This window comes from Talpa europaea, assembly GCF_964194135.1.
Source record: "Talpa europaea genome assembly, chromosome: 5".
In the NCBI taxonomy this organism is placed as follows: domain Eukaryota; kingdom Metazoa; phylum Chordata; class Mammalia; order Eulipotyphla; family Talpidae; genus Talpa; species Talpa europaea.
Window position 1 is genome coordinate 19,374,494 of NC_140071.1, and position 14,851 is coordinate 19,389,344.

Consider the following 14,851-nt stretch of genomic DNA (forward strand, 5'->3'; position numbering starts at 1 on the left):
TGTGAGACACATGCCCCTGGCAGCTCAGAATACTCCCACCTACACCATATACAGCGTGCCCGCCGCCAACCAGCATGTCACGGAAAACAGCCCTTGAGTAACTGCTCCTGTAAGAAGCATTATGTTTTTAGTTTTAGATTTAAAAAATTGAGGACTGGATCAAATAATCTGGACTGATAATCATTTAAGAGGTCAGAATCGCCAAGATGCAAGATCAAGAGAAAAGCTCGCTTTGGGGCGGGGTCAAAGATCTATGGCCCTGGCTTCTCGGAGGAAGGAAAGCCAACCAGAAGCATCTGGATAGCTAATGCCGCTGGATATTGCTTAGTAGTCGTCTCAAATAGTAAATTACTGGAATTATATGCTTATGAATAACATTGAAAATGCTTAAGTGTCACAAAAAAAAAGGTATTTTAAAAACTTAGAACAACAATCTTAGATATTTAACTTTTAAATATTAAGGCAACCGACTGCAATACAGGAAGCGGGCATGAAAGCTGAAGATAATGGAGAGGTTCAAAAAATCTACCAAAGCAAGAAAACACGAATCTAATTTGGGCTAGTCAGTGTCACACTCTTTTTCCAAGTTTGTACCCCTGAGACCACTATTTGGTAACCCATTATACAGTAGGCACAGAAATCAGCAAACTTTGCCAAACTAAACACTAAAGAGCTGTCACTACATTAAACCTTGCATTCATTTCTTAAGGACAGAGGCGAACAATTCTCAAAGATTTAACATCTGTGCTTGGTTTTCATCTAGAATGGAGTAAATGTCAGGCAGATAGAGGTCATCTTGTTACTTGTGACATTTTTCTCCCTCGCCTTCAAATCCACTTGCAATTCCATAGCGTACATATGGGAAAACCGTTAATAACACAACAGAACGCAGTTGCTGCGGGATTTGTTTTCACGTGTGGGCTAGGCCGTGAGCCTAGAAATGCTTGTGGAAGGTAGGGTGGTGAGGACTCTTTGGCTCGAATCACAAATCTTGAGTTTTGTGGGATGAACTTCCGAGTTACTCAGCGGGGCTTTCAGACTACATTAAAAGCATATGAATACTTTTAGTGTAATCTGCACGTGGTGACATCCACCTCACCAGCAATACTTCACAGGATCCTCCAGGAGACCCAGCGCTGACACAGCAGCACTAGCAATGAGAGCTTATTGAGATGGCAGACTGAAGTGACAGGGGGGCACCATTAGTCATTTGGCTTGTTCTGAAAAAAGTTTGAAAAGGACCACCCACCGCCGTTAGATTTCGGAGAGTCTTCATCTCTAGGCGGGATCAAAAATTGCCGGGAGTTAATAGAGCATGGGCTCCCAAAAGACACGATCTCGCTGTTGCTGTCTGTGGACCTAGGGGAGTCTGGGGACACTAAGTGCCACATGTTTACATCTGCCTGAGGTCTGTAGCCTGCAGTTTTGTCTAGGTCATCTTCTGTGGTTAGATCTTCTACAGCAGAAGTCACCGGGAGGTGCATTTGGGGCTTATAGCCTGCTCCCCCTATGGGCTCATTTTCTTGTTCTTCCTCTGGTTTGGCCTGAGGCTGGTACATGGACTGGACATCAATGTAAATGACCTGAGAAGTCCCTGCAGCTTCATCCACTCCCGGATTGGTTATTTCCTCCTCAATGACAGGTGGACAGTAAGACACAACCACATGGTTTTCGGGTTCTGCCTCCGAGTTATCCTCTGGACGCTCAGCTATTGGGGAGATTATTTCTGTATCTTCTATTTTAGGAACTATTGATCGAGCTTCCAGGACCTCAACATTATTTGGGGTACAAGGGTTCATTTCCAATGTTTTAAGAGCACTGTTTCCCTAGAAATAAATACAAGAATGGCAATTAAGGCTAGCAGTAATGGTTTCACATTTACATTTGCTTGTAAAAACTTCTCTTTAAGCCTCTGTAGCGCATATGAGAGCAAAGTCATTTCTACAGATCAATGTTTTCCTTGCTATTAATACCAGTGGAAAAAAGAGCACAATACAATTTACAATGAATAAATTGAGGAATTCAGCAAATGTTAAAAGCACTGCTGTTTTTTCAGGATGCTTTACTCAGAATGACATTTGCATGTTAATAACTTTTCACGAAAGACAGATAAAAGGAAGCCAATACTTCAAAGATATAGGAAAGAAAATAAAGGATTACCTCACAGACACTCTTTTGAAACTGTAGTGCTTTACAATTTTCTGGATTTGGAATATCAGGGTAGAAGGTTTCCTTAATCCTTTAAATAAAGAACAATCAAATAAGTTTAATAACATAAGATTACCCATAAGGCAAGTAAGTTCATAAATCATCGTGCTTATTTTGACATTTTGTAAGATTAACAAATATCTGAGATAAAAATGGAAGCGGAGTTTCAGTGTGCTCATTCACTACAGCTTTCTGTAGAATGCACATAAAAGTTCCTATATATAGAAAACTGTAAATAACACACCTACTTCTAGAACAACATCTTATGTATTTTATGAAAATGGAAAGTGAGGAATTATAATGGTGATTGTACTATTAAGTCAAAAGTAAAATACAGCCATTACTCAGCTAACCCAATATATATACTGCAAACTGGATTAAGTGTGACCCACTGCTTAGGGAACATGCTTGCATTATGCAGCTTTCCACTACTCATCCGAGGCTCTAGGCTATCAGAAAAAGGAAGGCTATTAATCTTGAGTGAAAAAAAAGCAGACAAACATAGAAGTCCTATCATCTTTACAGCTGTTAAAAAAGAACTTATTGATTGAAATTTCTGCAGGAAAAATAATGCTGTTAATGTCTGGAATTTCTCTTTACTTTGTCTTTTTGTGGTATTGAAGTAATTTTAAAAATGAGATTTCTGGTAATGAGAACATGGCTATTCCATAGTCCAAAACTATTATTTTGATTTATATGCAGGATCACTAACACACATTCTCTTCAACTGATAACATTTTTAAAACCAGGGAGGACCATCTATGTATGTACAAATACATTTGCTTCAGTGCAGGACAGCTGCTGCCAGTTGATTGACCTGCTCAGCCCCTGCTTATCTCACCTCATTTCACCTCCACCCTCACCCTTCACCTCACCTTACCTGTCACTTCACCTCACCTTACCTCACTTCTCACCTCACGTGTCACTTTACCTCACCTCACCTCAGCTCACCCTTCACTAACCTTTCCTCACCTCATCTTCTGTCCTCGCTCTCCTGTTCTACTCAGACATGTAGATCTTACTTTCTCCAGAAGATCAAACTCTTTCCAATTTCTGGGCCCTCACAGATGCTATTCTCTCTGCCTAGAACATTCTTTCTCTTTCTCCTTACTCTTTGGGACACTTCTTGTAAGAAATTCACACCAGGAAGTGATATGGTGTCCCTGCTATTCTCTCCTGGTACCCAGTGCCCTTCCTTGTACCCGCTCACATTCTGCAAGCATGTATTTATTGGATGATTATGTATTAATTGGATGATTATGGTTTCAGTGTCCATCTTCCCCACAATACTGTAAGTCTGTTAGGACAAGGCTTATTTGTTCACCACCATGTTCCCTTCAACACAGGAGGGGTCATTTGTATTATTGAATACTTGAGTAAATGACCAGATTTTTCTAACCAGATCACTAGAAAAAGTAGGCTCTTAATCATTAAATAACACTTAACTCTGCATATAGCTATTGCCATATTTATTCCTGTAAGTCCTTTTTTTTTTTTTTTTTTTTTTTTTTAGTACAAATGCTATCACTTTAAATTACTAGCCAATACAGTAGGGGAAAATTACATTTTTACCCTACTAATTTGAAGACTTTAAATAATATACCATGTTCTTGTTTAATATTGAATCCAATATTAATTTGAACTAAAAACAATCATTTTTTACTAGCTTCAACCAAAAATGATACCATTATTTCTTAACACACAAAGTTAATAATCAAGCCTTTAAGAACAAAGCAGGAAGGGCAAACGCAGGTACCATTACCATTCTCGCTTCCGATAGCAAAGGATACTTGTAACCACCCCAACAAGTACAGCCACAGCCACTGGGATGAGAATGGCGATAATTAGTCCCACAGCTGAAAAGAGAGTAGTGCAAATATTAAAATCATCATTTTAGTGCAAAGCATAGAATAAGATTATATTAGAAGATTTTTAAATTGGTAGATTATTTAAAGAAAAGTTAATCCTAACTATTCCAGGAACATGAAAAATTATTTAAACAGAACCTTAAAAGTCTTGCAATAATTGTTATACTAATATGTCAATTCTTTAGAACAAGGTCTCTCTATCTTGGCGCTATTGACATTTTAGGCCAGATATTTCTTCACTGTTTATGTCGGGGACAGAATTCAGCACATCCTTTAACCTCCAACCACTATCTAGCAATGACAACCAGAAATATCACCAACATTGCCAGGGGCCCCTGAGGGGGTGAAGGTGCCCACAAGGGCCACAGTCTCATGACTGTTAGGAGAACTGTGCATGTTCTCATTCAGCGGCAGAGAGCAAGCCAGGGTCAATTTGAAGTCACGTTCATCATGCATCCCCCATTTCTGTTTTCTAGCTCAACGTATTTAGTGCATTTCACACATTCTTAAAGGATATTTCTTTCACTATTTCCTGGCTATGTGAAAAATCACAGAGCAATGATGACAAAAAAATTTATAGGTTTACCATTATAGAACCAAAACATGAATCTAGAACTCCAGACTTCAGATGTGCCCTTAATTCATTAAATGCTTAGGTATCCAAATAGGAAATGGCTTCTAATAACTGGTGAGGATTAACACAAAGTTATTTCATGGCCTCTGAACACCGTTTCTACCTACTATAAAAATGCATCAGAATATGAAATTTTAGAAAAGGGGGCTGCTACATAACCAAAATTCACGAAAAGCACTATGCGCTGAACTACCACACTACGCAGTATTTAGCTCACAGTTTTCCTTTGTCACCACAAACATGCTCTTCTCCGGACCCATTCCACCACCCGTGTAGGCTTGCAAGACCAGGTGGTAACTTGTTTTCCCCTGCAGATCAGCAATTCTCAGTGTCTTCTGGGATACATCAGTAATATTCTTGACCTTTATGTCAGAACGACCTATTTTTAAAGTAAAGAATATTATTACTGATCCTGGCACCATTTTAAACACATGGCTGTGCACACCTGTCATGCCCACATCCCAGGAAATTGAGTCTGGCTGCTGGTCTGGGAGCAGCCAGAGCCACGTACAAGTTCCACCTATGTCAGTGAGTGGCTTGTGATCTGGGTCTGTTATTCCAGCCCCTCTACCTGTGAAACTGCTATGTCACAGCTTAACTCAAAGGGCTAAGGAAAGTTGCAGAGACATTCTCTAAGATAATTCTGCACAGCAAGCAGAGCATCAATAAAGGTCACTTCTCTTTACTTAAAAGCACACACAAACACATACACACAAAGACCACCATAATTAAACCCATTGCAGGGGGCTTGGGGGCGGGGGTTGCTGTCACTGAGGCTGGTTGGCCTATGAGTTGGGTGGGACTCAGGCATCAAGCATAGAGATGGACAGGATGACTCCAAGCCATCTGCGTAAAAGCAGTGCACCTGAGTTCTCAAATGAGATGTCAGTGAGGAAGCCTCTGAGTCACTTTAGACAGAAATGTGAAGAATTGTTTCAACCATTGCTTTTAAAACTTTAACCAAAATAACTGTTTAAGAAATAAATCATACTAAATGGCTAATAGCAAAAACAGTTCCCTACCACACTTTCCTCCTACCACTTACAACTACTTTAAAATCATGCTATCAGTTTCTTTGAGTACTGACTTTCATACTTCAAAGTGAACTTAGATCGGCAGTGATTGCTTTTTAAATTTCAGACATCATCAGCTCATGTCCTGTGAGGGTCAAGAGTTAGCTCTCTCACACAGCTGCTATCTCCTCCCCCACCTCTCCCCTCAATCACCTCCTCCCATTATTCATATTGAAGCATCAAAACATTTGGTAAACTCAGTGTTTGCATGACTGTGATCATATCAATATGGACTACTGCCGAGTGGAGCAGGCCATGCTACTCAGGCTGTCTGACAAGGTCCGGGCCTGAGGAAAGTTTCTGAAAAGTCAGAAAACTCCACAGCTGGCTCCTGCTACTCCCTTTCATTTGTTTGTGGCAGTTATTGAAGCCATGGAAATTTTCTATAAGCTTTAGAATAACACAATGAGCGTTGGCATCAATGCCAGTTTCAGTAATGCACACCTCAGTAGTTTGAGAAAAGTACCTTCCAACATGATTGACAATGAAACGGTTTCCAATATTTCTCCACGTCCTCCGATTTGTAACTCAGTTACCATGAGTAACACTGAGTTCTCTAACAAACCAAGCTTGATAGAACTGATGGAACTGAGCCCAGTAAAAGTCCCCACTAGAGAAGGCCCTGAGGCGCCCTGGGAAGCGAAATGGTCTGAGAGAAACACACCACATATTGTTCCCATGGTACCGGGACCCTTTGCTTCTATACAGAAAATAGGAAGCCGCCCTCGATTTTAAAATGCCTGCTTAGCCCTGTTTCACAGTTACCTAGCTTGACTGCATAAATCACCTTGCGTATAGCACCTGTTTCTATTTTCTGAATAACATATATCACCTAGGAAAATATGTAACCAAGTTAATGTAACCAAGTTAATCATAGACTAGGAAAATTAAAAAAAGGACTGTGCACTGTTAATAATCATTAATAATTTCTGAAACAATGTAAAAGTAAAATCAATTATGACTGCATGATGCAATGATCAAATAGCACATCTGATGTATAAATAAAGCCCTGCTGAGACCCTCAGGGGGAGATGTCTGCACCCTGATCAAGTGTCAGTGTCTCCTCACGACTTCATCGCCCCCTCGCTTCATTCCTCCACTTTGCCAACACCGTCTCGTCCTTGCGGAAACCCAGCCCTGGTCGGAGCTGGACTCTGGCAGCCAAGTGCTAGCCAAACTGCCTGGTATCATCACATTCCCTTGTTTTTCTTGTTAAAATTGGTTACTTTCCTCATTTGCTTGATAGACTACTGCCAAGTGCTAGCCAAACTGCCTGGTATAATCACATTCCCTTGTTTTACTTGCTAAAATTGGTTTCCTTCCTCATTTGCTTGAAGGAGTATCTCCTAATTCTTCCCACACACCATCCAGTGGCCATCCAGCACAATGTCTCACGCAGTCCAACTCAACCAAGTCACAGGGCCATCACCTCTGCCTCCCACCAGGGGCTTCCTTCCCGGGCCTCTGTTCCCACACTGGGACCCGCTGCCCACTACTTCCTCAGGCTGGTGCATCTTCTCATAGCTTCCTGAGAGAGGGTGCACAGGGCAGCAAATATCTTCAGCCTTCTGGAAATGCCTTCATTCTAATCTCACATTGGTTGATTGGCCTAGCAGAAAATTTTAGATTACAAGTCATTTTCACCTAGTGTTTTTTTACAGATGTGGCTGTTAAGGTCTTGCCTGGTGTGCTGCTGAGAAGTCTGCTGCCAGTCCTCGCCCCTGTCCTTGCACAGGAGCTGCTTCTGTTTCTAGAAACCAGTATTAAGCGACTTAGTTGTACTTTGCTTTTCTTTCCTCTCTTTTTGTAGTTAGGGAGGAATTTCTAAGACATGCTACCCACAGTTATGGAAATTCACTTACCTGATTCCAAACCCCTCATCTTAGATGTGTCTCTTTCTCCTTTTTCAAAGTAAAATAAATATCCTCTTAAAAAGCCTCTAAGTTCTTCAACAGGAATATCCTCCCATTTTACTAATATGGAATCTGCAGACGTATCCTCAACAGTGAAATTCGGTGCAACAATTGGAGCTATGAAAGGAAAACAGTCATTAGCTGAAGGACAGTTTACTGCTACAGAATGAGATACTGATGTTTAATGAGATTTCCAGTCCCAAAGATAGCTCAACTTGGGATCAAAATTTTCTTTTTTATCACAAACTTTCAGAGATTTTTATCACAAATACTTTTGTGAAGCTTATATGCTAATAACCAGAGACACAAAGACACAACTTTCAGCTTTTAAACAAAATACATATCTACGGAAGTAACCAAAGCAAAATCTTTAAGTGGCTCTTCAAATAGACTTCACTTGTATGTCCCCTCTGATCAGGTGTCCTGATATCTTTAAAAACTTACAAAGGTCCAAGTTAAGTACTGCTGATTTCCAAGTTATGCATTAAACTTTGTTAATGACAACATGAAGTCATGAACTATACAAATTAAACAAATGGAGTAGGAATAAGTAATCAAAGCAGTAATTTTACATTTATCATACTAATTATTCTTTGAACTTTCCTTCAACAAAACATCTTCATTCAATCTATTTGTGGAAATGAATCTTGAAGTAGTTATCCATTTATAACTTCTACCTTGAACTCTTAAGAATACTTAAAACCCATTTAACTTACCCAGTTCTTCTATATAGCCAATGATGGAACGTAATAGTTGATAGCCTTGGTTTCTGCATCCATACAGGAAAAAATTATATCTTATGCCTGGTCGAAACTGATCTATAGGATGGACACAGTAAGTTAAACTTTTGTAAATAAATGTTGCCATGCATATTTATTTTAGAAATATGAAATTTATAACTTATTCTGAAATTTCCAAAGCTAACTTAAGCAAATTTTCTTATTATGAAAATTACACCCATATTTTCAAAACTGGTACAGAACGAGATTGAAAACTGACTGAACAACAATTAGATTCATTTCTATTGGAATAGTTAGTGATCAAGGCTCCTGTTTTGTTCCTTAAAATCAAGCCATGAAGACCTCTTTCCAGATTTGATCTGGGGTCTGTTTACCAACCAATCCAGGGCCACATCATGCCTCTGCAAATCCCTTCCTTAAGTAGAGTTATTTCTGGATTGGACAAAACCCACTGCTTTCCCCTTGCTCGACGATGCAGACACAAAATGCTCCACTCTCCTGAGATATCTCCATGTTCATGGACAGAGCCTCACAGTCTGTTCCTCTTTACAGCATCACCGCTCAGTGTCCTTGAAAGTTCTCATCCTACAGGTCCCTGCTTAACCCCAGCTTCCAATATAGTCCATCTGTGGAGCTGTCTCTCCACCTCAAACCCCTACCACTACATCAGACACCATCCATCCCTATTATTCTCACAGCCCCAGGAGAATGGATGAAGAGGGGGTTAGAATTTATAGAACATACACGAGGACCACCGAAGGCACAGGGGGCTCCATGTGGGGGAAATACAAGGGAAGGTGCAGGAAACAGGCAGGCAGCACGTTGGTAGGTGAGGTGGCACAGGGAGGTGCCATGCCCAGCCATTATAAAGTGAAGAACACGCGAAAATAATGGTTGCCCACAGATGGTAATCTAATGAACGGGATGTCCTTATTCATCTTTTCAAGTGAAACAAGCAAACAAGTAGAACTTGTACCCTGGGAGATTAGTAATCAGCAGTGGCTCGCTCTCTTGAACTTCAGTAACATGTCAGGGAAGGTCACCAGAAGGGGATGATATCAAGAAACACAACTACCAAGGGCTGCAAGTTCCAGAATTCCCGTGGGTGGAGATGCGACCCATGTTCATCAGCTGCTCAGAAGGGCAAGGGCCATGGAAGGAAGGTTTTAATTTTCCAGCACAAGGGAGCTTAGACTGTTGGTTACCGAGTCCCCGTAACAAGGGCTGCTCACGACTCGTCAGCAGTCAGGCAGGTGCGAACTCGTCCCCCACTATACTGTCCATATCACACTGACACCTTCTTGTCTCACAGCAGGAGGGTGCTGAAGGAGTACATGTCCTTCCCAAGTGGTCCCTCCCTAGACTCAGTAATCTGCACCTCAGGCAAACAAAGGCAAAAGAACACGGAGTGAAACCATTATGCTCAGAAGTTACTAGTCTTTTTTTTCCTCCTGAGCATTAAACATTGCTCAATCTTCCACATTTTTTAATAGTGCATATTCCATTTTACAGATGTACATCATTTATTCATTATCCTATTTGTTATTTGGGTTATTTTCCATTTCTATGGTTACAAATTTTGCTGTGGTGAACATTCTTAGATGTCAATCTGTGTTGTTCTCTGTTTGTTAGGACGAATTCCTAGACAATTACTGCATCAAAGGATGCCAATTTCCACAGCTAGACCCCACAACCACCTTCCAGAGATATGAAACCAATTCACACCTGCCCCAGAGGTAAGCTGTGCCTGGCTGCACCAAGTGTTGTTCTTTTTTTAAATATATATATTTTTAAGAACTGGGATTGACAGACACCGGTTCATCTTACCAGATTCTATTATAGTTTCACTGCTGTTGGAGGGGACCTTTTTCCAATCCATAAGGCAGGGCTCAGCCCGAGAGGAGTTGCACCATTTAATAACATAGTCGCAAGTCATGTTGGGGTCGTAATTCCAAGTGAGGAGAATCCTCTTTCTTGTTCCAACAGCTTGTTCTATTTTGAGATCATCTTCAACAAGAGAGGAGGGCATTTTACTGGTGTTAAACACAATCCTATAAGGGGCCTCCCCTGGTGGTGCAGTGGTTGAGCACTGGGCTGCGAACCTGCCTGCAGCCTCTACAGCGCTGGTTCTATCCCCGGACGCCGGCGAGGGTCCCACATGGCGCGCAGACCTCTCCTGCCATTCCCGCTGCTCCCCTCAGGAGTGTATTTCATCAGTCTGTCTGTTGTGCTCCCCACTCCGGTTCTGGTGAATCCTCTCACCCTCCCATGCTTCTGACTGTACCCAGTGCTTGTATAAATAAATAAATATATCTTTAAAAAAACAATCCTATAAGGTAAATCTCAGGCAAATGAGCCAAGAGTTATGAAAATTACTTCACTGCCTAGAAACTTCAAAAGTGCTCAAACTAAATCAAGCTTACAGGTGTTGCTCTGTTATTTTGGTTCTAACAACTACAGGCAATCCCTGTCCATATGCAGAAACTCAGCATGCAGTTGAAAAAAGTCAAAAAGCAGCCCCTGGGATCAGGCAGTAGGAAATCAAGCCTGAGACTGTAGGATCAAGGCCGTGGAGAGGGGGTTGTGGGAACAGGGTTGAGAGAAGAGCTCCAGGGGGCTCCTGGCAGGGATGGCACAGAAGAAACCCACTGGAGGATGTGAATGCACAGTTATTAAGGCAGGAAATCCTCACAGAACAATGATTTGCTCTGGAGCGTCAACCAGAAAGCTAACTTTGTAAATTACTATCTTCTCAGAGACACGTGGAAAAGGTAGGAATATAGATCTTTCATTAAAAACAAACAGAGCTGTTGCCTGTCAATATGAGAGCAGTAACACACATAATCTCAGTCGGTACATTATGCTCAGGATTCACACGTTCCCTTTCTCTCCTGTTTGCTCTCGGTCCCCCGCACCCTGCCCAGGGCCTCTCCTCCCTGAGGTGTGCCGCATTCTGGGCCCTGGTGGATCCTGAGTCCCTGAGATGTGTGGTGCTCCCCGGTCCCTTCCTCCTAATTCCCCTGAGCCAACGGAAGCAGCAAGACCCCACCAGTAAGAAGCAGTAGAAACAACCTCAAGCAGGAGTTGGAAAGTTTCACTTTGAGGATCCTGACTAGGATCCTCTTCTAGGCGTGGGTGGTCATAAAAATGGGCCTGATATTGGGGGCAGGACAGCAAAGGGGGGTCAGGGGATGACCCGGAGGGAAGTGAGCCCGGACAAGAGACACAGGTGGCTGTTTAAAACTCACAGAGCTGTTGTTAAGGCAGCTCAGCGGGAACGGGCTCATCTCTGGTAATCTGGGGAATTTAACGGGAGACACAAAGCAATTTTACAATTATGCCAGGGTTATTTTTTTAAGCTTATATTGAGGATCTAAGTTAGACTTTCAGAAGAATTTCTTAATATAGTATTCCTACCAATAAAGATGTCTTAGCAACACATCTGCCACTTAAAATGAGATTTTTTTCCAGCCTGTCAGGTGGTCAAATAGCCTCGCTGACAGCATCAACCTTGTGGCCTTGGAGAGGCCAGGAAAACAGCGTTTGAATAAATCATTACACTGTTTCTTCCTAAGAGCAACTCTCCATAATTCTCAAGCACTGCAGTGAAAGGTACTGGGCGAGGGAATGATTGCATCGTCAGCGCAGATGCTCTGAGCCACTACGAAGGACCCGTCTCTCATGAGCATCTACGTGAGCCTGTTTGCTCCTGCTCAGATGTCAAGAGCAGCAAGGGGACGGATGAGAAGAAAGGTGGCCTATAAGAGAGCAAGTCCCACCTTTCAACTGTGTCACCCTCACTTCGCATCACCCTCCGAACTCACCGTTAGGAATTTCCATACTGGGTATTTTAGAAGGTGGGGAAGAGCCGGCCGAATTCTTCGCCACCACACTGATGATGTAGTCGTTTTTATCCAGTTGTATCTCTGCCCTGTGCTGGGGGTCTGGGATCTCAGAAAGGGACTGTGTTTCCTCATCCGACGAGTAAGACACATTATAGGAAAGTATTTTTCCATTTGCTTCATTAATGGGCAAAGGCTAGGAAGAGCAGAAAAACACGTTGTGTTATAAAGTGACCAGGTGGCGAGACAAGACCATGAAATCGAACCTGGACTCCACACTACCCATGACTAGGAAACATCAGAGAAGATGAAGCTGTTACCAGTGTAAAACACAGAGGAGACTCCCAAGACCAGGATAAACCAGGAAAGTGATATGGAAGAAAAACTACACTTGCTATAAGCAGTGCGAGCACACAGTTACTTGAAAATTAAGTAAATTCAAAACAACATTTATCGTCACTTTTTTCAGAAGCGTGCGCCTGCCAAGCAAAATAGTAATAGTTCATTTGCTATTCAGAGCCATGTCCTCAGGCCTTTTCCCCTGGGGCTCCAGAGCCTTATGTCAAACCACCACCTACTGGCACTCTCCAAGGACACTAGGGGCACAATGTGCCCAAAACAACTTAATTTCCCAGGCAAATATGATCCCCTGTGGCAAGCAGCAGCACCATTAATCTAGTCACTGAAGTCAGCACCTGAATCACTTCAATATTTTTAACTCTTGGTTACATAGTCATCTAGTTTGAACAATACATTGAAGTAGTCTGTATTAAGAACAGTCATTACTATACTTTGGGGACACCTGACAGACGTCTGAGAGCAACCAGGGTTCTTCAGTCCAAGATCAGGGGAGGCAGCAGATGCAGGGGCCCCACAGACCATCATGACATGACACAACTCAGCTCCACAACACCATGATGCAGTTTTGTAAACATAACATTACGTTTTACTTTCAATAACTAGATTCACTATTTAAAGGACTCCCACTATCACTGTTGTTGCAAAATATGATGTAGGGTGCAACAGTTTACTTCTGAAGTGCATAATCAGATAAAAATATAGTAACAAAAATGTTTTCTATGGTAGAGAAAAATATAGACCAGAATGCAATTCACATGTTATCTAAAAATTCTAAAAAACCATGAATAACTGTAATTGGCATATATTATAATGTAATTTATTTATGGGCAACAAATGGCACCTGAAATATATAAAAAGTCAGCTTCCCATTCACAGAGAGAAAAAGTGTAATGTAAACACTTGGGACTAACTTGCAGCTTCTGGCTGTGTTTTTGACTAGACAGAGAGACATGGATTTCAAAAGCTCCTCAGGTCCTGTAAAGGCTTCATGGAGCTGAAAGAAGAGTGTTCAGATGTGAGATGGGGATCTGCCCTCAGGCATCCGTGGTGAAGCAGCAGCAATGAGAATCAAGAGGGTCAGGGGTCAGATTAGGTTCTCAGCAGCAAAGCAAAGCAAAGCAAACCAGTCAGGGAAGCTCTGGGCTCCATGACAGTCAGAGCACCATTATGACTCCAGCGATCTAGCACAATAAACTTATTCAAACTTTCAAGGAGAAACGAGAGATTTACCTTCCAATAGATGATTAAATTTTTCCCGTCAGAACTCCACTCTCTCCATGTGTCTGGTCCCTTTGAAGGAACTAGGAAAGAGATTTAAAATTAACATTTGAACATGCACACCATATGTCAGTTGATAATGTGATTTTCCTCCCCAATATTTGGAATTCTCATGAAAACGAGAAGCAGTCTGGTGGCTTCCACTGAGGAAATGAAGCCATGGAACACAGAGTGCTCAACGCCTGCAAAGCGCACAGCCTCTTAGGATGGGTTCAAGTCACCCCCAGGGCCCTGCTGCTGGGTCCTGGGCTGCCTCCTGCCATGCTTCTATCCTCCCTCAGCAAGTGTGTGCTGGCCCTGCACGGGCTTCCCAGCTGCTCCACAAGCATACCTCAGACTTCTGCATTTCTGTACCTTTTCTTCCTCTGCCAAGAGCTCTCCTTCCTTAAATAAATCATGTGGCCTGCTTGCTCACCTCTAAAGCTCAGCTCAAATGGATATATTTTTAAGAGTGAGGTCTTTTCTAGCCACTCTATTTAAATCCCCTCCCCCTGACTGCTAGCCCTCATACCTAGCTCCCTTAGAGGTCTTCTTTTTCCTCTGTGACACTCATTACCCTCTAAGAAACTGTTATATATTTTTAAAATATTCATTTCTAAACCTCTATCCTATAATGCCTATTGGCAGATTACAGTTTTCTTCAGTGCATATCCCTGGGACTAGAACAATTCCTGACATGCGGCAGGGACTCAATAAATATTTGTTAAATGAATTAATACATTCATCTTAATGAGGTGTAAATAAAATATTGTGGATTCCCCAGCACCCCTCTCCTCAAGCTGTTGTCTTGGCGCCCAGAGGCCTACTGGTCAAGCTAAAATGTAGAGTCAGGCAGGGGATCTCTCACCAGGACAAACGTCTTGGTATGAGGAACATACTGGAAAACCAATATCTGCTAGAAGCAGCAGAAAGACATAATGGCCCCCATAATTAGC

At 42.0% G+C, this 14,851-nt stretch overlaps 1 protein-coding gene across 1 annotated transcript in view; it reads right to left on the reverse strand.

The window, feature by feature from the left end:
* Nucleotides 1–1,202: 1,202 nt before the first annotated feature.
* The window catches only part of LIFR (LIF receptor subunit alpha), a gene marked incomplete at both ends in the record, with an annotated part of 36,857 nt that continues 23,208 nt past the window's right edge, over nt 1,203–14,851 (reverse strand). The window contains 9 exons of the mRNA XM_084233978.1: nt 1,203–1,826; nt 2,161–2,239; nt 3,971–4,064; nt 4,928–5,089; nt 7,646–7,813; nt 8,413–8,514; nt 10,264–10,443; nt 12,261–12,474; nt 13,869–13,939. Of these exons, the coding sequence (XP_084090104.1) occupies nt 1,203–1,826; nt 2,161–2,239; nt 3,971–4,064; nt 4,928–5,089; nt 7,646–7,813; nt 8,413–8,514; nt 10,264–10,443; nt 12,261–12,474; nt 13,869–13,939 (1,694 nt within the window). The remainder of the gene's footprint in view (nt 1,827–2,160; nt 2,240–3,970; nt 4,065–4,927; nt 5,090–7,645; nt 7,814–8,412; nt 8,515–10,263; nt 10,444–12,260; nt 12,475–13,868; nt 13,940–14,851) is intronic.